At 30.7% G+C, this 26,958-nt stretch overlaps 3 protein-coding genes across 3 annotated transcripts in view; 2 read left to right on the top strand and 1 right to left on the bottom strand.

Annotated features, from left to right (window-relative positions):
• LOC145312394 (uncharacterized) overlaps nucleotides 1-3,704 on the top strand; it is a 14,184-nt gene extending 10,480 nt beyond the window's left edge. The window contains exon 5 of the mRNA XM_080151631.1: nucleotides 555-3,704. Coding sequence (XP_080007757.1) covers nucleotides 555-595 — 41 coding nt within the window. The 3' untranslated portion in view covers nucleotides 596-3,704. The remainder of the gene's footprint in view (nucleotides 1-554) is intronic.
• LOC145312393 (uncharacterized) lies at nucleotides 3,638-19,728 on the top strand. Its single transcript, XM_080151630.1, has 6 exons — nucleotides 3,638-3,752; nucleotides 4,111-4,268; nucleotides 5,872-5,973; nucleotides 7,164-7,213; nucleotides 10,411-10,513; nucleotides 19,715-19,728. The coding sequence occupies exons 2-6, from the start codon at nucleotides 4,187-4,189 to the stop codon at nucleotides 19,726-19,728; spliced, it is 351 nt and encodes a 116-aa protein (XP_080007756.1). The 5' UTR covers nucleotides 3,638-3,752; nucleotides 4,111-4,186.
• Nucleotides 18,237-26,958, bottom strand: LOC145304181 (alpha-2-macroglobulin receptor-associated protein). The gene is made up of 11 exons (XM_080146000.1): nucleotides 26,827-26,958; nucleotides 25,937-26,007; nucleotides 25,628-25,684; nucleotides 25,308-25,436; nucleotides 24,981-25,076; nucleotides 22,956-23,056; nucleotides 22,475-22,553; nucleotides 21,782-21,885; nucleotides 20,875-20,940; nucleotides 20,377-20,526; nucleotides 18,237-19,573 (listed from the first exon to the last, which is right to left on the bottom strand). Exons 1-10 carry the CDS (start codon nucleotides 26,945-26,947, stop codon nucleotides 20,382-20,384), a joined length of 969 nt encoding a protein of 322 aa, XP_080002126.1. The 5' UTR covers nucleotides 26,948-26,958; the 3' UTR covers nucleotides 18,237-19,573; nucleotides 20,377-20,381.

Genomic DNA, 26,958 nt, shown 5'->3' with positions numbered 1-26,958 from the left:
TACAATCATAAGATTAAAACTAGTTTTAATCTTATAATTGTATATTCTATATCCGCGGAAAGCCGTTTATAATACGATACGAGAAATAACTATTATGGCTTTTTCAGACAAATGACCTCTTAATTGCAAGACCTTTAGTTGAAAGTCCCCTACAAAATGTTTCCCCTAATAACAAAAACTAAGCTAAGTATGAAGAAAGGTATGGTTCTTAACCATACTGAAAAATCATGTATAACATCGAATTGCAGACAATTTTTCACGTATATTATAATTAAAATCATAATATTAATGCCAGTTTTGTTAGGCCGGGCCTGCAGCCACACGGGTCTAACATAACTGGTTTTAATCTTATGTTTTTATGTATTAATTTAATATCCACGGAAATCTGTCTATAATACGATGCAAAAAATCACAATTTCCAAGACTTGGTGCTATAATATTTTATAATTTATCATATTGCTAGGTATTAATTTTGTATTTCGAAGATTAAAACAGTAAACCCATCGAATTATCTTTTTTTAATGGATGGAATTAAGAGATATTATTTCATTTAGATCAAGATTATCAGAATGCTTTAGACAGATTAATAAGTTGAGAATCAAATTAATAAGAATTACAGTACACGTGTACGGTTGTAATTATGTAATATTTGTGTTGGAATCGTGTGTACCAGTAACAAGTTTCCCGAAGAAAAATAGAGAACGAAAAAGTCACCATTACAAATCAACAGAAAAAAATCCAGGAAAATCACTTTCCAGTATGGCTTTGATCGAAACCGATTAATATACGATGGATTAGAACCGGTTCGAAGCCATACTGAAAAATCATACATATATCGTATCGTTTTATATCCAGTTTTCAATAAATTTAAAAATGTGCAATCATAAGATTAAAACCAGTTTTTTAGCCCGTGCTTTCGGGATTTCGCGTTTTAGTCTTTTAATTGTACATTTTTATATCCGCGTAAAGCTGTTTATAACACGATGCGATAAATAACTAATATTATTGTGCATAAAATATCATTATAATAACATAAAAATTGCATTTATTTTATTTTATAAATGCACTGTATGAGACATAGGAATATAATAGTTAGGAAACTAAATTTGTATAAAGAAATAGGGTTTAAAATAATATTTAAATAAGAATTCAATACATAAGCTCTTTGATTTTCAATTTCTTACTTTTTCATAACTAAAGAATTTAAAAGTCTACCAACGACCAAATTTTGATATGAAAGTTCTTCAGAGTAAAAAAAATTGTAACTAAATTTAGAAAATGCTAAGCTATATTAGCTTAAACTAACAATTAATTTGGCAGTTCTCGGCAACCGCCTGTAGGCCTCTAGGGAAATCAACCTTTTTACAATTAGCTGGAAGTCTAAACCTGACCCAAATAAGACAATCCTTCTTTGGAAAAAAAATTGAAACCATCCGAGGTTTAATCGCGGCTAACGCGCGGCTGCCGAGCCCTGTAACTAGGAATGTGATTAATCAGCTATTTTAAGCTTTCCTATTAAATAATTATCACGCAATTATAATGTCCAAACATTTTGATATGTTAATTTTTTAATTTGCCAGAAAAAGTACTTTGATCTTTGCAATTTTAGCCAACGCAGAGCTTTTTATATTTTCTGTTACCTTTCTCAGTTTCTTTATATTGCCAAAGATCGATTTTAAGTTTTGTATATTTGTATCTTTTCTAAAGGGAGTTTCTAATATTTATTATTTTTACCTGTGATTCAACATTTCTTTCAAATATAACTGAGGATCGAGTCAGGATTCTAAAGGGATAAGACAATGACCGATAAATTGATGTACATCCCCAATGATGATACACAAAATTACCCCTTCTTTAGATTAAAGTTAGTGGTTAAAATGTTTGAACACTCAACTTAATAAAACAACCAATCAAAATTCAGTAAAAGTCACCATAGTTGTTAAGCCAATGAACAAGAAAACGTTATTGTAAAACTTTAAGGATTAGTTTAATGAATTGTTCAATTGTCCCCTCTCTCTTTCTGGTATCGAGTAATGGTTAGTTTTATTAATCTACCAGATGAATGTATTTTAGACCAGGGAGGGAGAAGACATTGGGCTGTTTATTACACTAGTCCCTAAAGTTTTATAATAACTTTTTCTTATTTTATAGCTCAACAAATTTAGGGACTAATTAATGAATTTTGATTAGTGGATTCATTTAATTAAGTGCCCAAAAATATGTAAACCACTAAATTTAATCTACAAAAGGGTTAGTTTTGTGTACCACCATTAGGGATGTACATCAATTTATCGGTCATTGTCTTATCCCTTTAGATCCCAGATAAATTGATACATAAATAACTGTCTAGGTAATAAGCTAAACCCTCCCTTTTTCTCATAAATTAGAACTTATTCAGATTGCAACATAAAATCTTTTATTTGCAACTACATATGTATTGCAAACAGTTTAGTTTTGCTCTGTCAATTTCAATTAAGGTGTCTTCAAAGTTGTGTGTAATAAGTTACAAAATAGTTTTAATTCTTTCAAGTTGTGGGTTTTTAAATCAGAGAAAGCGGGGATAGTGGGGTGTTTATTGCACTAGTCTCCAAAGGTTTATAATAATGTTTTTTTATTAGTTGGCGTAAAAACGTTTTAACCACTAAGTTCAGTCTTCAGAAGGGGTAATTTTGTTTATTATTATTAGGAGGGATGTACATTATTTATCGACAATTGTCTTATCCCTTTAGATACCTGGTTTTAAATACTTGGAAATAGTTTTATAAATTTTTAAGTAAAAATTTTAGTATTATACCTAATTATTATATTCAATTAATATTTTTATAGTAACATATCATATGATTCAATTGTATTTTATTGCTTAGATTGGGGCATTATTACTTTTTCAAAAAGCTTTAAATTTATTTTATGAGTAAATTGCAGGAATTGTAAGTGATTTTTTAATTGATTTGCAAGCCACGAATCTTAATTAAATACATAGGTAAACACGAATTTTGCAAAGCAACAATTTTTAAGATACTTTTCAGTTTTAAAGTTTTAATATTATGTTTAAATCTTTATTAAAAAAGCATTTTATTACTATTTACAGCAGAACACTTTGGATCTAAATTATTTTTTATTGTTTTCTTGATCATGAATTTGATATATAGATTTTGTACAGCTTTATAAATATAATACTATGATAATACAAGTACAGAGACCGATATTCAGCGATTTTAATCCATTAGCTTGCACGATATTTGTGGTAAATTATAAAGATTTTCCATATTTTTCCATTTAATACCTAATATTTTGAAGTAAAATATCTAGGAAAGTTGTTTTATAGTTATTTATCGCATCGTATTATAGACAGCTTTTCGTGGATATTAAAATGAAAAATTATAAGAATAAAACCAGTGTTTGTAGAACTGAAGGGCCGAAGGCCTGGTTTAACAAAACCGGCATCAATTTTATGATTTTTTAATTAATATTTGTGGAAAATTATCTGTAATATGATGCTAATTATGATTCTTCAGTATAGCTGAGAACCGGTTCTAATCCAGCGGATATTAATCGGTTTCTAGGTCATACTGGAAAAAAATGATTAAAATCGTTAAATACCGGTCTTGTTGTCTCTGAACAGCACACTGATATAGGTGTAAAAATAAGAAACAATGAAAATATGAAAATTAATAGTATATGTAATAATATTATTTACAGAATAATTATGATAATCAAGTAACTGCTGCAACAAACTATGATGATGCTTCAATGTAAGTACAATTTTTAATTTATTATTTTTATAGGTAGGGGACATTGGGCTGTTTATTACACTAGTCCCCAAAGTTTTATAATAATGTTAACCACTTAGGGGATTTTTGATTGGTTGGTTCATTAAATAGGGTGTACAAACTTTCCTACCACTAATTTTAATCTATAATTAATCATTTAGGAAAATATATAAATTTATTTATAAAATTAATACCAGTTTTGTTAGTTCTGACCTTTGGCCCCTCGGGGCTAACAAAATACTGGTTTTAGTCTTTAAAAATTTTCATTTTGATATCCGCGGAAAGCTGTCTATAATACGATGCTATAAAAAAATAATTTAACTTTAATATTTTGTTTTAGGAAAGTGATGAAAAGAAGTTAAAAAGACATAAAAAAAATAAAGTGAAAATAGACAATTGAAGAAAAAAACCCTAGAATGCCACAAATACAAAGAATATTATCAACCCTTCAAATAAGAATATATCAAATTATATTTATATCAGTTATTTTAAATACAGGTGATACTTAAAAATATTAAGACTTGAAAATCGTCTTTTTGTGATGTATGCAATTTAAAAAGACGATTTTCAAGTCTTGATATTTTAAAAACTAAATGGTAGAAAATTGAAATTCTTTCAAATACATGCCATATAAATGTAGTTTAACTAAGGGGGGGGGGGGGGAAGTTTTGACACATTTGCGTAAACAGGGAGTATAGGCTTTATCTTTGGACTGAGAGTATAGGTTATTAGGGATAAAATCATTCTTATATGATGAATTTTCCCAAGTTTTAAGATTTTTTGGATAGGCCTCCAGGTTCCGGAGCTCCAGGCCTCCAGGTCCTCTCTGTACAGGTAAAAATGAAAAAAAAAAATTTTTTTTTAAGAGTTAGAAGTCAACTTATGAAACAAAATATGCGTTTTTTTCTTCAAATATGTGAATAACATTAAAAAATATGCATATTTTGTTTCATAGGTTGACTTCTAACTCTTCAAAAAAAAAATTATTTTTTTAATTTTTACCTGTACAGAGAGGACCTGGAGGCCTGGAGCTCCGGAACCTGGAGGCCTATCCAAAAAATCTTAAAACTTGGGAAAATTCATCATATAAGAATGATTTTATCCCTAATAACCTATCCTCTCAGTCCAAAGATAAAGCCTATACTCCCTGTTTACGCAAATGTGTCAAAACTTCCCCCCCCCCTTAACCAGGAAAAAATATGCGGTTCACTAAATTAAGTTCAAATGCCTTTCGTGAAACTACCCCTTTATTTTGCTTTCGCGTCAGATAGATCTTTAATACAATAATCTTCAAATATGACTTATTTAGGTACAAAATTACTTGAAATAATTTCTAATCTTTTATTGAAGTAGTAGTAGTACTATGTGCGAAAAATTATTTTAAAGTCTGTTTACATGTCTGTAATTTTTATTTGAAGTAATATTTAGGGTTGGGCCGGATACTTTTTTGACCGGATACCAGATATCCGGCAAATTACCGGATATCCGGCCGGATAACCGGATATCCGGTGTCAAAAATCAGCCGGATATTATGTAACCGGATAGTTTTAACATCCGGTAGCCGGCCGGATATTAAAAATTACCGGATATACGGCCGGATAACCGGCCAGACCGGATATCCGGCCCAACCCTAGTAATATTTGTTATTTTCCTCAATGCAAATTGTCATTAGTTCTTTAGGTGATAAGATTTTATTTGCAAATTATAGTACTGCTTCGAAACCGATTTATATCCGCTGGATTAGAACCAGTTCTCAACAATACTGAATAATAACATATATCGTAAAATGAAATGATTAAAAAAAAATTTTGTTAGCTAAAGCCTTCGGCCACTCGGAGCTAACAAATCTTTTTTTTAATCATTTTAATATCCAAGAAAAGCTGGCTATAATACGATGCGACAAATAACTATTATAGTTAAAACTTTTAAATCCATCTTGAAAATCAAATTCAAATACATTGCAAAATAAAAATTATCAATAAACTATTTCTAGTAAAAATAAATAGTATAGTTTTAACACAATATAATTTAAGCATCTAAGGGCGTTTTGATTTTGATTTTGATTTTGATTTTAATTTTAATATTTAATATTTGTTTTCAGTACACAGTGATATAGTAAATGAAGCCCAGTATCCTAGTCCTAGGATTGTGATCCTAGGAGCTACGGGCGTCGGCAAATCCTCATTGGCCAATGTTTTGTTAGGTAAAATTATTATTTCTATGAAATTTTATATGTTGTATGTTATATGTTTATATGTTGTAGGGAAGGAGAGGACATTGTTTTTAATAACGCTTTCTCAACAAAGAACAAGTGATTCTAAGCATCTTCCAGCATTGACCCATAGTATTTTTAAAGTAAATATACTAGGTTTATGTTTAATATTTGCGTTATCGACTGAAAGGTTAGGTTTCACCATGGTTTTATATGAAAAAACTTTGAAATGTTAAGCATTATTTGGTGCAATATCATCGAATGTTTTGATGAGTTCAAACTGTTTAAAAGCTTTGACACAAAAGTATATTATTGTGATTAAAAATGTATATTAAGAAAAATTTTATAACTTGTATACAGTTTAATTAATGTACTTTTGCAGTTTACAACATTTGATGCTTTTCTGCAGTGTTATTTTATTTTGTCCTTTGAACTCAACAAAGCATTTGATGATATTGCTTTAAAAATTGATTTACATTTCAAATTTTTTTTTTCATATAAAACCATGGTGAAGCCTAACTTTTTAGTCGATAAAGCAAATATTAAACATAAACCTAGTTTGTTTTTTTAGGTAATTTTTATGCCCAAATAAATATGTTTATGTTTATGTTTTACATTCACTAAAAAAATGCTGGAAGATGCTTAGAATCACTTGCTCTGGTTCGTGGATAGTCCTCTTTGGAGAATTTAATTGATTTTTGTTGGTTGGATCATAAAGTTGAGTGTCCAAACGTTTTGATATCTACTAATTGCAATCAAAAGAGGGGATATTTTTGTGTATCATCATTGTGGATATCAATCAATGATATATTGTTTATCTAACCATTATATTTTATTTTTTTAAATCAGTTAATGAAAAAAAAAAACTAATCTTAGCAACTTTTGGTCGATCATCTGGACAGATATCCTAGTTTTAGAGATGCTGCGCATATTTGTAGAGATCTAACTAAAGAGATAAGACAATGGTCGATAAATTGATGGTCTCTTCAATTATGATACACAAAATTACCCCTTCTTTAGATTACAATTACTTGTTAAAACGTTTGAACACTCAACTTAATAAATCAACCAACCAAATTTCTGTAAGGTCCCAAAAGTTGGTAAACCAACGAATAAAAAAAAATGTTATCATATTTGATATTTGTCTTTATAATGAATATTATTATTTTGTATTTTTTTAGGTCGAGATAAGAACTATGATGGGAGACATTGGGATAATGGATGCTTCAAGGTAATAACATATTCGAATCCGATTATTATCCGCTGGTTTTGAACCGGTTCTGAGCCATACTGAAAAATCATGTATCGTATTTTTTCTGCGAATTTAGGAATGTTGTACAATCATATTAAAGCAAGCTGTGTTATCCCGTGCTTTCGGCATCTCGGGGCTACTAAAACTGGTTTTAATCTAATATTTTACATTTTTATACCTGCGGAAAGCTGTTTATAATACGATGCGTTAAATAACTATTACAAGCATAGCTACTTTATTTTTTAACTAACGGCCACTCTCTAGGGGCACCCCCCGTGCATGTAATTGGTAAATTCTTTTTATAGCCCATAAGAAGCCCTAATTTGAAGGGAACTCATATAATTACAGCGGTAATGCGAGATCTTTGCCAGACAGACAAACATCCTTGCTTTTTTTACAAGGTATTGTGCTGTATTGTCGGAATGAAGGTCGAAGGCCCGAGCTAACTAAACTGTTGATGATTTTATAATTCTTATTTTAATATTTGTGGAAAATTGTCTGTAATACCATGCCATTATCTCTATGGCTGAGAATTGTTTCTTATATAGTGGATATTAATCAGTTTAGTAAATTAGTAGTCACAAGGGAATAAATAGGTATTAAAATCTATATTTAAATCTATATTATACTATTTAATAGCCTTCATTAATAAGTACATTAATTAAGGATTTATTTACATTTGTTCTATTTTTACCAATGTGTTGAATCATGTACGACAAAATTAAGTTTTGATATATATAGAAATTACTATCCACGCTAATTATTGCCATGGAAAATTAATTTTAATAGAACTGTTAATTTAGAATAATAATTTGTAACATACACACATTGTTCTCGTTTTTCCAGTTTGATTTCGAAACCGATTTATATCCACTGGATTAGAACCGGTTCTAAGCCCTACTGAAAAACCGGTTCTAAGCCATACTGAAAAATCATGTATCGTATCTTATTACATAAAGTTTTTTACTAATTTAAAAATTAATTCAAAATTGAAACTAGTTTTGTTAGCCCGTGCCTTCTGCATCTTGGGTCTAACAAAACTGTTTTCATTTCCATAATTGTACATTTTCATATCCGCGTAAAGCTGTTTATAATACGATGCGATAAATAACTATTGACCATGCTTGAAAACCGTCTAACATATTTTTTTTATGCAGTGGCTTGCACTAGGTTTTCCTAAGGGGGGGGGGGTGAAATTTGACACCCCCCTTATATCAAAATCGAGGGGGTGTATTAGAGATAATAAGAGTGATGTAATTTTAAAGTCAGAGGGGTTTGAGCTTTAGGGTATTATGATGTAAATTACTGAAAAATATGTCTTTTGGAATAAACACAGAAAATAAGGACATTCTGGTAATGATTATAGAGTTGCTACGCTTTCTAACTCGTACCTAACTATTACAGGAATCACCATGCAAAATTTGAAATCGATAGGACAATTCTAACATGCCTAAATTAACGAAAAAAGCTATTTAAAAAAGTAAAAAAATCAACATGTTTAAATGGACGTACGGACATTTTGGTAATGATTATAGAGTTGCTACGCTTTCTAAATCGTACCTAACTAATAAAGAAATCACCATGCAAAATTTGAAATCTATAGGACAATTCTAACATGTCTAAATTAACGAAAAAAGCTATCTGTGACGGACGGACCGACCCTAATTATAGAAAAGCTTCGCTTTTAAAAATACACTTTCTAAATTCTGAACATCATATGATACCTATAATACAAAGTAGAACAATGTCTGTCTGAAGCTTAAGAATTCAGCAATCCTTATACTAAAGTAACAGGAGGATGTCTGTTTGAGTGTTTGTTTGTACCGAAGGATCTCGCTAACCGCTGAACCGATCGGGTTCTCTTTAAAAGGGTAGCTTCTTATATTTCCAGGAAAGGTTTATACCTATTTGGGGGGAGGGTATCACCACGCTCCTAAGAGAAATCACAATGCAATCGAATTTTTTTTGTTTACGTAGAGACTTGAACGCAACATAGAAATGTTACGTATTAATTTAAAAATAATGCTACTAGAGGCCTCTAGGGGGCGTAGCCGCTAGTACTTATATATAGTGATTTATTAAGACAGACACCCTCCTTCTGCACGCCTCTGTTTTTAAGTGAAGATATTTTAAGTAAATTATTTTTCACATAAAATACTAACTATTTTTTTCAATTTACATTTTTAATGATTCATCTCTTACTTTTCGACCATTCAATTTGCCCTTTTTACACTTACCTTATAGACTTTCTACCAAACATATTCTTATTTTTTCTTTACGTAGGTATTTATCTATATTTTATTTTTTAATCTGCCCCAATTAAAATTAACACTTTAAATCCATAGAAAAAAATCCTCTAAATGAACGAAGTTATTTCTTAATCTCACTAAAGATATAATCATTATTTTTTTAAAGCTTCTTTTAATCCTTTTAAATTAGTTTATTAAGCTGTTAAGATTATAATGTCATGTTGTCATTGTCATCTGAATAACATATTTTTTAAAGGATTATCTGTTAATTAGCCATAGGAGGGGGGGGGGGGGCCCGGGGGGGGTGTAAGGGTATTTTTTATAATATGAAGAATAGAGTTAGGATATGTTATTTTTATGGATGTTTAAATGCCAGTGTTGGATGTATATTTGACATGTGTTTAGATTAGGTAGATGTATTTTGACAGTATTATTAATATGTTATATGTAAGTTGGCCAGGAGTTTTAATATTATTGTCATTTATACAGCCCAATTTAAGCAATATGAAATTGTAGAAAAATAGTTGTAAATTACTGCAAATTTCATTTTAAATCTTTGCATTTTATCGAAAATGGCAAATTTTCTTTGGTTAACTTTACTTAGGTATAATTCTGACAATAATTAAATTCTGTGTTCCAAAAGAAAATGTGTTTATCCCAGGGAGGGAGTAGTCAATGGGCTGTGTTTATTTATTACACTAGTCCCCCAAAGTTTTGTAATAATACTTTCTTATTCGTTTTAACAACTTTGGGCACTTTTATTAAATTTCAATGGTTGGTTCATTTTGTTGAGTGTCCCAACGTTTCAACCAATAATTTTGATGTATAGAAGTGGTAATTTTGTTAATACCATTGGGGATGTGTATGAATTTAACGGCCATTGTCTTATCCCTTAAGATCCCTGGTCTATATGGTCTTTGTTTTCAGGTGCGCTCAACGTCGTTGTCAGTGACGCGCTCCACGTGCGCGGACAGAGCTTACTACCTGGGCAATACCTCGTTTCCAGAGGTCACCATCATTGATACGCCAGGTATATTTACATATATTTTTTTGCTGTTGCTAGGTCAGGTGCGCGGCATAAATAGTAAAAAGCAGGAATCTGCAAATGATTTTTATCTGGATGATTTAAAATTTATCTAAAGTCTTAAAACCACTGACGACCAGACATACAATTGTATAGCTATTTGTAAATGGAAGTCAAAAATTTGTTGAATCAGAACTGTGGTTTCATGGTGCCCCCAGAAGAGGCCTAGAGGAGATATTTTGAAGACATAGTTTTGATTCAATAAAGGGGGGGGTTTTTAATGCAACCATCTCGTAATCAGTGATTAAATGGCACTTAGAATTCGAATTTCGATCTAAAATTTTGCATGAGTAATCCTTGGTAGGTCTATTTTCCCTAAATCGAACAAAAAGTTGGAAAAGTAACGGCTGGCAGCTCAGCCGTTTAGCCGTTTTTTGCCTATTTTCAGGGCAAATTCATCATCAATTACGTAGGAATCAACTTTTAAAAACATATTTTTGGTTTAAATCATGGTAAATGCAGCGTGGCCACATTTTTCAGTATACTGAAAATATTCAGTATTCTTCAGTATTTGGAAATTGGGGGTTCAGTATTTTCAGTAAATACTGAATATTCAGTATTTGAAAATTTTATTCAGTATTTTTCAGTTTTTGGAAATTTTCATGATTCAGTATTTTCATTATTTCTTAAATTCCAAAAAAATTTGCATAGGTAAATAAGATGTTTTTTCAAGTAGTTGATGTCAGATTTTTTTCGGCGCTTCGCGCCTCACTTTACTTTCCTTTAAATTACCCTATAACTTTGTACATTAATTTGGCTTTTTTTATGGTAATCATAGACGTCCAAGGGGGGGGGGGGTAAAGTGGCGATTACCCCCCCCCATTTAAAATTTACACCTTTTCTGTCCTTCACATAGCTAATTCTTGCAAAACATTGCAAATTCTTACAAAACATAGCAGATTCTTACAAAACATAGCAAATTCTTACAAAACATAGCAATTTCTTGCAAAACATTGCAAATTCTTGCAAAACATAGCAAATTCTTACAAAACATAGCAAATTCTTAGAAAACATAGCAAATTCTTAGAAAACTTAGCTTTTCTGTCCTTCACATAGCAAATTCTTGCAAAACATAGCAAATTCTTAGAAAACTTAGCTTTTCTGTCCTTCACATAGCTAATTCTTGCAAAACATAGCAAATTCTTACAAAACATAGCAAATTCTTGCAAAACATTGCAAATTCTTACAAAACATAGCAAATTCTTGCAAAACATAGCAAATTCTTACAAAACATAGCAAATTCTTGCAAAACATAGCAAATTCTTGCAAAACATAGCAAATTCTTGCAAAACATAGCAAATTCTTGCAAAACATAGCAAATTCTTACAAAACATAGCAAATTCTTAGAAAACATAGCAAATTCTTAGAAAACTTAGCTTTTCTGTCCTTCACATAGCAAATTCTTGCAAAACATAGCAAATTCTTAGAAAACTTAGCTTTTCTGTCCTTCACATAGCTAATTCTTGCAAAACATAGCAAATTCTTACAAAACATAGCAAATTCTTGCAAAACATTGCAAATTCTTACAAAACATAGCAAATTCTTGCAAAACATAGCAAATTCTTACAAAACATGGCAAATTCTTGCAAAACATAGCAAATTCTTGCAAAACATAGCAAATTCTTGCAAAACATAGCAAATTCTTGCAAAACATAGCAAATTCTCGCAAAAAATAGCAAATTCTTGCAAAACATAGCAAATTCTTGCAAAACATAGCAAATTCTTGGAAAACTTAGCTTTTCTGTCCTTCACATAGCTAATTCTTGCAAAACATAGCAAATTCTTGCAAAACATAGCAAATTCTTACAAAACATAGCAAATTTTTGCAAAACATAGCAAATTCTTACAAAACATAGCAAATTCTTAGAAAACTTAGCTTTTCTGTCCTTCACATAGCTAATTCTTGCAAAACATAGCTAATTCTTGCAAAACATAGCAAATTCTTGCAAAACATAGCAAATTCTTGCAAAACATTGCAAATTCTTACAAAACATAGCAAATTCTTGCAAAACATAGCAAATTCTTACAAAACATAGCAAATTCTTGCAAAACATAGCAAATTCTTGCAAAACATAGCAAATTCTTGCAAAACATAGCAAATTCTTGCAAAACATAGCAAATTCTTACAAAACATAGCAAATTCTTAGAAAACATAGCAAATTCTTAGAAAACTTAGCTTTTCTGTCCTTCACATAGCAAATTCTTGCAAAACATAGCAAATTCTTGGAAAACTTAGCTTTTCTGTCCTTCACATAGCTAATTCTTGCAAAACATAGCAAATTCTTGCAAAACATAGCAAATTCTTACAAAACATAGCAAATTCTTACAAAACATAGCAAATTCTTAGAAAACTTAGCTTTTCTGTCCTTCACATAGCTAAATCTTGCAAAACATAGCAAATTCTTACAAAACATAGCAAATTCTTGCAAAACATAGCAAATTCTTGCAAAACATAGCAAATTCTTACAAAACATAGCAAATTCTTAGAAAACTTAGCTTTTCTGTCCTTCACATAGCTAATTCTTGCAAAACATAGCAAATTCTTACAAAACATAGCAAACTTTTGCAAAACATAGCAAATTCTTGCAAAACATAGCAAATTCTTACAAAACATAGCAAATTCTTACAAAATGTAGCAAATTCTTGCAAAACATAGCAAATTCTTGCAATAGGGGTCCCAAATTCAAAAACGAATTTTCAGCGCGATCCGACCACCGGTTCTTGAGATACAGTGACCTGGTGTCCTTGGTACCGACTGTAAGATTTGGGAAATGGTTCGAATCCTTAGTAAATTTGGCTAAGTCCAAAAATATTTTGACACTTAGTCAATTGCTATGTTTTGTAAGAATTTGCAATGTTTTGCAAGAATTTGCTATGTTTTGTAAGAATTTGCTATGTTTTGCAAGAATTAGCTATGTGAAGGACAGAAAAGCTAAGTTTTCTAAGAATTTGCTATGTTTTGTAAGAATTTGCTATGTTTTGCAAGAATTTGCTATGTTTTGTAAGAATTTGCTATGTTTTGCAAGATTTAGCTATGTGAAGGACAGAAAAGCTAAGTTTTCTAAGAATTTGCTATGTTTTCTAAGAATTTGCTATGTTTTGTAAGAATTTGCTATGTTTTGCAAGAATTTGCAATGTTTTGCAAGAAATTGCTATGTTTTGTAAGAATTTGCTATGTTTTGCAAGAATTAGCTATGTGAAGGACAGAAAAGCTATGTTTTCCAAGAATTTGCTATGTTTTGCAAGAATTTGCTATGTGAAGGACAAAAAAGCTAAGTTTTGCAAGAATTTGCTATGTTTTGTAAGAATTTGCTATGTTTTGCAAGAATTTGCTATGTTTTGTAAGAATTTGCTATGTTTTGCAAGAATTAGCTATGTGAAGGACAGAAAAGCTAAGTTTTCTAAGAATTTGCTATGTTTTGTAAGAATTTGCTATGTTTTGCAAGAATTTGCTATGTTTTGTAAGAATTTGCTATGTTTTGTAAGAATTTGCTATGTTTTGCAAGAATTTGCTATGTTTTGTGAGAATTTGCAATGTTTTGCAAGAATTTGCTATGTTTTGCAAGAATTTGCTATGTTTTGCAAGAATTTGCTATGTTTTGCAAGAATTTGCTATGTTTTGCAAGAATTTGCTATGTTTTGCAAGAATTTGCTATGTTTTGTAAGAATTTGCTATGTTTTGCAAGAATTTGCTATGTTTTGTAAGAATTTGCAATGTTTTGCAAGAATTTGCTATGTTTTGTAAGAATTTGCTATGTTTTGCAAGAATTAGCTATGTGAAGGACAGAAAAGCTAAGTTTTCAAAGAATTTGCTATGTTTTGCAAGAATTTGCTATGTGAAGGACAGAAAAGCTAAGTTTTCCAAGAATTTGCTATGTTTTGCAAGAATTTGCTATGTTTTGCAAGAATTTGCTATGTTTTGCAAGAATTTGCTATGTTTTGCAAGAATTTGCTATGTTTTGTAAGAATTTGCTATGTTTTGTAAGAATTTGCAATGTTTTGCAAGAATTTGCTATGTTTTGTAAGAATTTGCTATGTTTTGCAAGAATTAGCTATGTGAAGGACAGAAAAGCTAAGTTTTCTAAGAATTTGCTATGTTTTGTAAGAATTTGCTATGTTTTGCAAGAATTTGCTATGTTTTGTAAGAATTTGCTATGTTTTGCAAGATTTAGCTATGTGAAGGACAGAAAAGCTAAGTTTTCTAAGAATTTGCTACGTTTTCTAAGAATTTGCTATGTTTTGTAAGAATTTGCTACGTTTTGCAAGAATTTGCAATGTTTTGCAAGAAATTGCTATGTTTTGTAAGAATTTGCTATGTTTTGCAAGAATTAGCTATGTGAAGGACAGAAAAGCTAAGTTTTGCAAGAATTTGCTATGTTTTGCAAGAATTTGCTATGTTTTGTAAGAATCTATGTTTTGCAAGAATTTGCTATGTTTTGCAAGAATTTGCTATGTTTTGCAAGAATTTGCTATGTTTTGCAAGAATTTGCTATGTTTTGCAAGAATTTGCTATGTTTTGTAAGAATTTGCTATGTTTTGTAAGAATTTGCAATGTTTTGCAAGAATTTGCTATGTTTTGTAAGAATTTGCTATGTTTTGCAAGAATTAGCTATGTGAAGGACAGAAAAGCTAAGTTTTCTAAGAATTTGCAATGTTTTGTAAGAATTTGCTATGTTTTGCAAGAATTTGCTATGTTTTGTAAGAATTTGCTATGTTTTGCAAGATTTAGCTATGTGAAGGACAGAAAAGCTAAGTTTTCTAAGAATTTGCTATGTTTTCTAAGAATTTGCTATGTTTTGTAAGAATTTGCTATGTTTTGCAAGAATTTGCAATGTTTTGCAAGAAATTGCTATGTTTTGTAAGAATTTGCTATGTTTTGCAAGAATTTGCTATGTTTTGTAAGAATCTATGTTTTGCAAGAATTTGCTATGTTTTGCAAGAATTAGCTATGTGAAGGACAGAAAAGCTAAGTTTTCTAAGAATTTGCTATGTTTTGCAAGAATTAGCTATGTGAAGGACAGAAAAGCTAAGTTTTGCAAGAATTTGCTATGTTTTGCAAGAATTTGCTATGTTTTGTAAGAATCTATGTTTTGCAAGAATTTGCTATGTTTTGCAAGAATTAGCTATGTGAAGGACAGAAAAGCTAAGTTTTCTAAGAATTTGCTATGTTTTGCAAGAATTTGCTATGTTTTGCAAGAATTTGCTATGTTTTGCAAGAATTTGCTATGTGAAGGACAGAAAAGCTAAGTTTTCTAAGAATTTGCTATGTTTTGTAAGAATTTGCTATGTTTTGCAAGAATTTGCTATGTTTTGTAAGAATTTGCTATGTTTTGCAAGAATTTGCTATGTTTTGCAAGAATTAGCTATGTGAAGGACAGAATAGCTAAGTTTTCCAAGAATTTGCTATGTTTTGCAAGAATTTGCTATGTGAAGGACAAAAAAGCTAAGTTTTCCAAGAATTTGCTATGTTTTGCAAGAATTTGCTATGTTTGCAAGAATTTGCTATGTTTTGTAAGAATTTGCTATGTTTTGCAAGAATTTGCTATGTTTTGCAAGAATTTGCTATGTTTTGTAAGAATTTGCTATGTTTTGCAAGAATTTGCTATGTTTTGTAAGAATTTGCTATGTTTTGCAAGAATTTGCTATGTTTTGCAAGAATTTGCTACGTTTTGCAAGAATTAGCCATGTGAAGGACATAATAGCTAAGTTTTCCAAGAATTTGCTATGTTTTGCAAGAATTTGTTATGTGAAGGACAAAAAAGCTAAGTTTTCCAAGAATTTGCTATGTTTTGCAAGAATTTGCTATGTTTTGCAAGAATTTGCTATGTTTTGCAGGAATTTGCTATGTTTTGTAAGAATTTGCTATGTTTTGCAAGAATTTGCTAAGTTTTGTAAGAATTTGCTATGTTTTGCAAGAATTTGCTATGTTTTGCAAGAATTTGCTATGTTTTGCAAGAATTTGCTATGTTTTGTAAGAATTTGCTATGTTTTGCAAGAATTTGCTATGTTTTGTAAGAATTTGCAATGTTTTGTTAGAATTTGCTATGTTTTGTAAGAATTTGCTATGTTTTGCAAGAATTAGCTATGTGAAGGACAGAAAAGCTAAGTTTTGCAAGAATTTGCTATGTTTTGCAAGAATTTGCTATGTTTTGCAAGAATTTGCTATGTTTTGCAAGAATTTGCTATGTTTTGTAAGAATTTGCTATGTTTTGTAAGAATTTGCTATGTTTTGCAAGAATTTGCTATGTTTTGCAAGAATTAGCTATGTGAAGGACAGAAAAGCTAAGTTTTCTAATATTTTGCTATGTGATGGACCAAAAACCAATTTTATGCAAGATTTTGCTATGTGAAGGATCAAAAAGCTAGGTTTTGTGAGGTGAAGGGAGGCTACTTATGTCCTCAATCTTGCAAAATCTTTGTTAAGGGAGGCATGTTATGCCCTTCATCTAACAAATTCTCACTTAAGGAAGGCTACTTATGTCCTTCCTAGGAAGGTGACTTCTGTCCTAATTTAGGAATGACGTTGTTTTCTTTCCATGATCCAAAAAAAGAAATGTTTTCCTTTTTTACAGACCCTATAAAACGTATAGAAGTTTTGCATGATTATAAACGAAGACCTACAAAATTTTATAATTGAGACACACTACCGCTTTGCATAGAACGATTGTAAACTATTTCCAAATACTTTTATAGACAAACAAACGATTGAACGGAAGCCGACTCTAATTATGGAAAAGTTTTGCGTTAAACATGTGTAATACACACAATGCTCAGAAAAAGTTTTTGGAGATCACTTTATATGACGAGAAAGCATTTAAAAAATTATTGGTTGAAACTATAGGTATGCCTTTTATCAATATACCTCTATTCAAAAAGACAAAAATAATAATATAATACTGTGCTTGTTTAAAATTTACGCTTTGGAAGCTTGTATTTTTTAAAGTTTTTAATTCAACAAGGATGACAACACCCATAAAAGCGAAGCACTGAAACGGTAGAAAAAACGGACATTAACACTTGTATAGTGTCAGAACTGAAGAATTAGAAAATAAATGAATAAGAGTCAAAGCAAAATTGTAAGTAAAATTTAATGTAAAACTGCTTGAAACAGTTTATGGACGGACATACTTACATTTTTAGGACTTGATTATAGAGCTGCTTCGCTTCTAATATTTTACTTTGATGTCCCAGAAATCAGATCAACCGGATAATTTGATCACATGAAAATTTGTTGTTAAAAAAGTAAAAAAATCAACATGTTTCAAATGGACGCTTGCTATTCTGGTAATGGTTATAAAGATGCTACGCTTTCTAAATCGTACCTAACTACTACAGGAATCATTATGCAAAGTTTGAAAAATTAGAAAAAATAGAAAGCCTTTGCTTTTAGAAATGTAGCATATCGTATTTCACTAGGTACCATTTATTTGGTACCGATTATTCATCCCGAAACCTATCCGTGTTTTTCAGCTGTCGTTGTGGGGCAACACATCGTAAAATTGGCGATCTCTCCATTTGCCCCCCAAATATTTTATATTTATATCGCTTGTTGGTTATACCTTATACCTGAACTTCACCAGTTTTTATGGGATATAAAAAATCCTTGACACTTCTTCCTGATTGCAATATCTCTAAAAAGTCACCTTTCAAGTAATAAATTTTAAACATCTTTATAGAACAAAATATAAAATTTATTCAAAATTACATAAAAAGTATAAAATTACTACATTAAATTATTGAGAATCACAAATTATAAAGAGTTTAAAAGTACAATTTTGGCGATATTTCAAGTTTAGCGTACTCGTGTATTAATTGGCAAAAAAAATATACAAATAAGGATTTAATTAGGGAAGACGCATCAAGACAATGGATGTAAAATATAGGTGGATATTATGACAGGAGAAAATTTGACATCAATTTAGATTGCTAACATGGACATCACTTATAGGTCAGTTCGTTAATCCAGTAAATGGGGAGGGGGGAGGATGGGGTGATCGTTATTTCAGCGAGTTACAAATTTCAATTCATCATAGTACACGATAATATTGTGTAATATCCATATAATAATAAATCCATTATCAATAAAATAAGGCACTGAAACGAGAGGGATATTTAGACATAATTTGAACTTTTGAGTTTGTTTAAGATTATTCCTGTCCAGAATCAAAAACAGAGATTTTTGGAGATTCAATAACAAAATAAATATGTAGAAAATTAATATAAAAATTAAGACAAACACAAATAACTATAGAAAAAATATTTAATAATGTGGAATGTAAAAGTTGAAGTCAATCACAGATTTTATTTTTGTATAAAAAAATACCAAACTCAAGATAAAATAATAATAAAACTAATATTTTTAATAAAAATTAACAAATACCTATTCTTAAATCACATTTTTTTATAGATATTGTTCATAAAAATAAATTACAGTATTTCTGCTTAAAATCTATTTTTAGACAAAACATGAGAATAAATTTCTTTAAACTTTTAAAAAGTGAGTATTCCATGAGGGGCAACAAATAAATTCAAACATATAAAAATACTAAAAATTTAGACCTCTAAGAGCGTAGCCACTAGTCTATAAATTAAAGGTTTTTTGTTTGTCCTGAACGGATTGAGTTCTCCATTTAAGGCAAGCTTCCCCATGGATGGTTTTAGGCTATATTATTTTTATATTTAAGTCTTAAGGGTGGTGTAGGGAAACTTTATAATGAATTTTTTTGTTTTGAAAATATCTAAAATAAAATGGCTGGGTCTGTAGTTATCTTTAAAGATGAGCCTTATAGTATTCATTAAGATGATTTTATTCTATGTTTTTAACTCTGGCAAATCACCTAGAGGGCTAGTGCACTAGTAAAATGTAACACACTGGTTTATATTATAGATTGACAAAATATTCAATAAAAGAAAAACAGAGAAAAAAATAAAGAAAACTATCTTTTGAAACTTTAACATTATGTTTTCGTGGATGGTTTCTGTTTACCTTCCATCATAAGCAATTGTCTAGAAAACAAATAACAATGATCTTATTTGAATATGAATATACGTATGTACAGGTGTGCTATATCTTCCACCTATTTTTCTGTTGAAATTTTAATCAAAATATTAAAATAAATTATTGCGTTTATGTTGAACATTATCTAGATGAGTTGGAATGAAATAATCTCTTCTTGCTATTTTAATTTACCTAATCATGCTAAAAAACTGGGGGTTTTTATACGAAGATGATGTTTTACCATAAAAAGGAATTCTATAAATATAGACTGCTTACTATAAAATAAAACTATTATTTCTGAATATGACGACAATTTTGTTATTTTCCATAAAATGTTAATAAAAATACACTTTACAGATATGAAAAACATCCATAATACAAGAACAATTTCTCAGCAACGCGTTAAAATTGGAGCTTTCCCTCCAAGTGCCTAGCGAGCGAAAACAGGAACCTCCCACCCCCTTCCCACTCATTTCTTATAAATTGAAAATACAGCAGGGGAATAGTTTTCTCTAAGCTTATCCACTGCAGAGGGCCCAAATAACCCTCAATTATCTATACCTGTGGTGCTTTAAATTTGCGAATATACCCTGTCCCCGATATATCTCAACCTAATCTGACCAACAGTAAAAAAAATAAACAACCCTCCTAACCCCATTTTATTTTCATTTATCTAAAAATAAGAATATCTGGTGGTTCTGTGCTAGACTAGGTACTCGAGGGAATTATTTATACACTCCTTAAAATGCATATCACACATAATTATTTGTTATCTTTAAGGAGGGAAATAAAAACATCAAGAAGATCTTACAATTTTTATAATTCTTTATGCCTTGCAAATATTTTTGTTTCGAGGTGATCGTGGATTTTATCAACAGATTCTCTTGATTTTGCCAGTTTTCTGTCCATCACACGTCTGCCCTCGGTCTTCTCGTTGTCCAAATCGGAATAGTTTTCTCGCCTTAAAAATTAACTTTATAGATGAAGGAATCTAAAGTGTGGGTTAAGATTATGTAAAAGATTTACAATATAAACCCAATTTAACCTTCTATAAAAATAATTGGATGTAAGTCTGTCTGAAGCAAAGGATCTTGCTAACAGCTGGACTGATATGTTTCTCCTTTAGGTCCAGAGAAGGTTTATGTTTTTTTAAGAAAAAAAAAATACCCAAAATTAGTTTGGATGTCTCTGCTAGAAATACAAAGAGGTAGTGACCAAAATCTTACACAAGCTACACAATTAGATTTTTTAATTTCCTAAATCTTAAAAGTTACATTTTATTAATACATAGTTGAAGCCACATAATTACCTATCATCAACAAGTTCGAGTTCTGCTTGGAGGAATCTCAGCTTTTCCAGACGTTTCTCGTAATGCCTTTCATGAAAAAAATATATTAAATACATATTAGAGGTAAAGCCAACTTTTGATATCAATTTGCAAATGAAAGAAAATTAAGCAATACTCATATAAATCAAACAGTATTTTTGGGAATAATTTATTCATGTTACAAATAACTATAACTCTATTTTACAACAGTTGTATTTATTTGGATATTGAGTTGGTTGTGGGAATTCTATTAGGGAGTAAGGGAGGGGACAATGGATCGAATATTCAATTTTTAAGAGTCTCAGACTTTGGGTACTGGCTTAAAGGGAATGTGGAATTCAGCAGGTTCTGGCTGACTTTGGGTACTTACGCATCAATGCCCCGCTAACTAGCTGAGTTAGTTTTGAATATAGCAGACAGAAAAATTTGTTATTGATGTCTGGTTTTAACAAATATTTGTTCCCAAGAAAAAAATGTCCTTTCATGTATAGAAACTCTACTGTGATATTTATGTATTAAACAATCTAAGAACCCCTTGAATTTAAGTGGCAGTTTAAAATATATGAGAAGGATTGACGAAGTTCTAAACAAGATTTTTCTAGTTATTAATTACAGAATGTTTACTACATTGTGATGTATTGGTAATTTAATTTTCAAATAAATGATTTTTTTTCTTAGAACTAATTTTGTTCTAAATTATATTACCATGATCCCTTTACAATTTTGGCAAAATTTTATTGATAAATCTGGTTTTCATTGCTTTTTAGCGAAAACTCTTAAATTGAATTAATTGCCCATTGTCCCCTCCTTTACTCCCTGGAATTCTATGGCCTTTTTAAGTTGTGTTTGCTTGACAATCTAGGGTGAAAAATGTTTCAGAACTACTTACTCTAATTCTTGTCTAAGACTCTCAAGTTCTTGATCAGAGAAATCAGCCTCCAGCGCCACCCTCCAGAGTCCGGACACTTTAGGCTCACGGAATCCAAATTCACCCTTAATATTAATTGTTAATGAAAATAGTTGTTATTTTCACTCGAAGTGCTTATTCAGCACAGAAACCCTGCCTCTTTTCCTATGCCTAACCTCTTTGAGGTTCCCTAACCCTGCATGGCCTAAACTTCCAGTAGTAGAACCCTGAGGGACTATCCTGCACCCAATATAACCTAGCCTAACCTAACCAGAATAAACAATAAAATATCTGTGCATTGTGCAACCCATATCCTAAGCTCCTCTTCGGAGAGCGTCATTGAATAAAGTTACTTAATTTGGGACACATGTCATACTCGGCGAGGGTAAGGTAAAAATAGTAGCTTCCATGAGACAACTTAATGTATCTGAACGTGGAGTTCGAGCTGACACTGGTGGCTATACAAAAGTGTTTCGTCCTATTCCATGACCACTCAGTCCAAACACTAAGAAACGATGGCTAAACAGTAAACACACATCCAAATTTTTTAACCAACAAATAAGAGAGCCTGTTTAAAATACTGTGGGTTTCAGTATAATTTCCAGTCCAATGTCCAATTAGGAAAATAATTTTAATAAATCTACAACCCTGTAAATCCCCCAAATAACCGGTTACCTGATTTGTGGCAAGTTTGTGAAGTTTATCTAAATCTTTGTGAAGGTTTTTCATTCTCTTTTTCAGCTCATTGGGGTCTCTGAAAATGAGAAATAAAATTTTGAAAAAGTATGACAACATCCACAAAAGCGAAGATATCATAACCTGACACGACATATAAATCATTAAATACCTTAAATACAGGATTTATTTATATCAACGTACTGACGTGTTTAGATTTGTTTATGAAGATTTTTTGCTTGTTGGTGGTGCCTCGTATCGTCCTAGGTATCAACGCATAAAAAAAACGATGCAATAAGCCAACAACATCACGTAAAAATATCTAAACACCAACATGTTATAAAAGAGACATACGGACATTTTGGTAATGATTGTAGAGTTTCTACACTTTCTAAATTGTGTCTAATTATTTTAGGATTATTTGGAAATCTACCAACATATTGAAAAATAGCTAAAACTTTTTTTTTAACGGAGTAACTACCTAATATTGTAAATTTCTTCATCTAGATGTCTCTGTATCTCGTTTGTTTCAATATGGTTTTGATTTGTTGCAATCTCAAGCATACGCTGGTATTCGTCAACCTTAACAAAAAATAACTAATATAGTTTTACCCAGGGAGTAGAGTACTTGGAAGTCAGGTAAATTATACTGGTACCCAAAATATTAAGAAGACTTTCTCTCGTTCGTCAGCTTTAACCCTTTGCGCATTTTAATTAAATACTGATTGGTTGGTTGAAACTAGAAGTGACTAAACCTTTTAACCAATAATTTTAATATACAGTAGGTAACACACTATGTACAAAACCAAGTAAAATAATAGTTGTAAATTGCATCATATAATTCGTATTATTTCCGCGGAAATTAAACATAATTCATACTATTAAAACCAGTTTTGTAGGAGGGGCCAAAGGTATTAATTTTATGATTTTTATTTCACTATTCGTAGAAAATTGTATGTATATGATGATATACATGAATCTTCAGTATACAGTACTTTTTACATACAACCAACTTAATCTTTTTCAAACACTTAATATTCGTTTCTTTGCTTCAACTTTAGATTAGATTAATTACCTAATTTTGAACATTCAGAAAGTATGAAAAAAATTCAATTCTTTATAAGAAAACGAGATAACAGAATCAAGGGAATAGAACAATTGTTAAGCTGTATCGTATCCTAATATCTTTTGTGTTATTGTAAACTATGAAGCAACAATAGTGTTTACTTAAAATAAAATAACAAAAGAATTTACAGAAAACTTTTATCTTAATCCTCTTGTTTTTAGTTTTTTTTCGAGGCTACTTGATAATTTAAAATGTCCGTACGTCTTTCAACAAATATTTCATGGATCATGCAGTCTATAACTATTCGTATTTTATTTCGCTTTAGTGGTAATTCTAACTTAAATATGATTTTATGGATGCTAGTCCACAACTATATTTGGCTATGTTTCTCTAATTGTATAAAGTAGTACCTAAGGTTTTTTGTCTGTGGCCTTAGATTTTAATAACAATTGAACCGATTATGATCTACATTTAAGGAAGGATTTACATAGGTCCCGGAGTTTTAGGATTATTTCACTTTACAATTTAAGTGTTGGGTTGATTTTACGCTATTTTTCTGCCTTTTTCTATCCTTTTGAAAACCTAACCCATAGCTGCTAGGGGCGCACCCGCATGTTTTAGTATATTGTGGTATGTGCTACGATAAACATGTATGTTGTCAACATTGTTTCTATCAGAAGCGTGCAGAAATGGGGTGTATTCTCACCCTGGATGGTGTCCACCCCTCCACCCACAAACACACACACACAAAACAGCGAAGATGTATGTCATTTAACATTCACACAACATTCTATACATATGAGGGTGCAAAAAAAATAGGAACACATTCCGAAAATCTTCTAGATTTTTCTTATTTTTCACATCCTTATTTCTGTCTGATGAAATCAATATAATTTAAGTAAAATGGTTGGTGCTGGCAAAACCCTATGCACGCCTTTGATTCCTTTGCTATTGCAAGCTTCAATGACGAGCTAGAGTAAGAAGGGATTATAAGTCTGGGAAAAAGAATACTTTAATTTCTTCATTTGTTAAAATAATAAAATTACCTAAAGTATAAATCTAAAGACTATCTAAATGGTGAACTTTTTATATTTCTAAACTTTTTATGAATACCTCCTTAAATGGAAAGGTGACTAATTTTCACTTTATTAAACCCACCACCAACCTAAAGTAACTTTGTCAAATACTAGTACTATAAAGCATCGTTTCAGCCAAGATTTTTTTTTGTTTTTGGTAGTTTAAAGTACCCGACCCCTTCTCCCACATCTTTCAATAGATTGTTGTATGTGTCTTAGACTATATTTGAGATCAATGAAAAGTTATTGACATATTATAAACTGTTCTGTCTTAGATAAACCAATCCCAAAGACAAATCTTTTTATCTGCCTTTTTCTGTATTAGGTTAGGTATTTTTAGAATTGCTAATATATGAAGCCTGACCTTTTCTTGGTGGTGTTGAAATTCTTCCTGTAAGGCCAATAATTCAGAAGGAGTCATTCCGGATTTCTCAGCCTTTTCCCATAATTTTTGTAACTTCTAAAATAAAACATAATTGTATTACTTTTAAAGATAGGTATGATCTCTGTGCAGTTGTTTTAAAAGTTTTTAAAATTCAACTATCTCCTCCTTAAGTTCTCCTAGAGGACTCTTGGAACGGAGCCGCCGCTAGTACATATAAAGAGGATGGATTAAAATTTTGCTCATTTGAAGCTTTTCATAACTTTAGTAATAAAGAGGTTTAAGAATTTACGACATAAATAAGTTTACCTTGTCTTTGAAGAGGTGTTTAGAGTTGACAATTTTATTATCTTCTGGAGATGGTTTTATGTTTGAGATTCCATACTGTTCCATTATCTGACTAAACCTGTGTCTAACCTCTGTTTCTTTATGACCAGCCTAATCAAACAGATGTTTTATTGAAGATTATACAAAATATTTATGTAGTAAGCAGGTTTTAATAAAGCAGATGTAGCCCAATATTATAGTCAGGAATATATGTACATAAATATATTTTTTTTAACTCACAGGATGGAATAACATTGAAATTTAGCCCGGCAATAGTGCTAAATACAAAATATCTATTATACCTTATCTCCGCCTTCGGTTTTTAGCTTCTTCAGAGTCAATTCCTCTTTATCTTGAACCTTAAGAAAGGAAGAACTTTAGCCTGAGTATGGCAGGTGTCCTAGTTTTTAGTCCAATCTAATGAATTGAACCCAATTGTAAGGGTATGGAGAGTACAAGTCATCCCTTGTTTGTGATGCCATGTGTAGAATGGAACCATCTATCCCTAAAACTGTAAGCGAGCGTTCAAACTAGTAAACCACTAACAACCCAATACACTAACATTAACTTAGTTTTAAATGGTAATTTCTTTAAAAAACAGTAGGTATTACCTTTAACTGGCTGTAAAGTTTGGATAATTTGTTCTCAGTGAGATTCAGATGCATTCTCGCTTTTTCCCAAACTAAAGTTAGTTAGATATTTCATTAATAATAAAGATCATATTCATATTCTTAGAGAGTATAGTTGACAAAAATAAGGGGGGGGGGGGGATAGCATTCTTATATGTATTATATGGCTGGTTCAATAGTCGTAAGTTTGTACACTTAAAGGAATAAATGGGCTTGTTTTTATAGTTATCAATCCAATTCTTTTTGTAAAATGTCTCATTTGATTGGATCTACGTATAAAACTTTGAAAATTGAATTTTGGAACTATACTTCTAGGGGCTAGTGGGGCAAAACACCTCCAAACAAACTTAAATTTTAAGTACTTAACTTATTTTTAAAGATATCGAGCTGATTTTTTTATTGGAAACTATTTTCACTAAACTGAAATAGATAGTAACTACCTACAGATTTTATTTACGCAATATCCTTCTAGGGGCTTTTGGGGTAAAACAATCTCCCCAAAATTATAAGTTTTGAGCTAAAAGCCCTTAGAAGTAAAGTGCAAAAATTACATACGTACGTGGTGGCTAAAAACGGTAGATAATGTAAAAAAAGGTTCCATTCAAAAAATCAGCTCTATATCTTTAAAAAAAAGCTCAGAACTTATAATTTTAGTGTTTTAAGGGTTGTTTTGCCCCACTATCACCTAGAAGGGAAGTGTCAAAATTTAATTTTCTAAGTTTTATAGGTAGATCCAATCACATAAGAGATTTTACAAATAGAATTAGGTTGATAACTATAACAACAAGTCTAATTGGCTGTGTAATGATATACGTAGAACGTTTACTGTATCTGCTCTACTTACTCGAATTTTGCCGTGTTCTGTTACGTACCTAGGTTAATTTTCTGCATTCTAAAGGGAGATTCTACAGATCTGTAGCTACTAATATCATCCTTTGCTTGGGAAAGAATGAAGGTGCAGAAAAATATCAACATACATTTAAATCGTGTCATTTTTATCTGAA

Source organism: Acartia tonsa, chromosome 2, assembly GCF_053477335.1.
Source record: "Acartia tonsa isolate MP-2025a chromosome 2, ASM5347733v1, whole genome shotgun sequence".
NCBI lineage: Eukaryota > Metazoa > Arthropoda > Copepoda > Calanoida > Acartiidae > Acartia > Acartia tonsa.
This window is presented reverse-complemented; position numbering and strand designations above follow the sequence as displayed.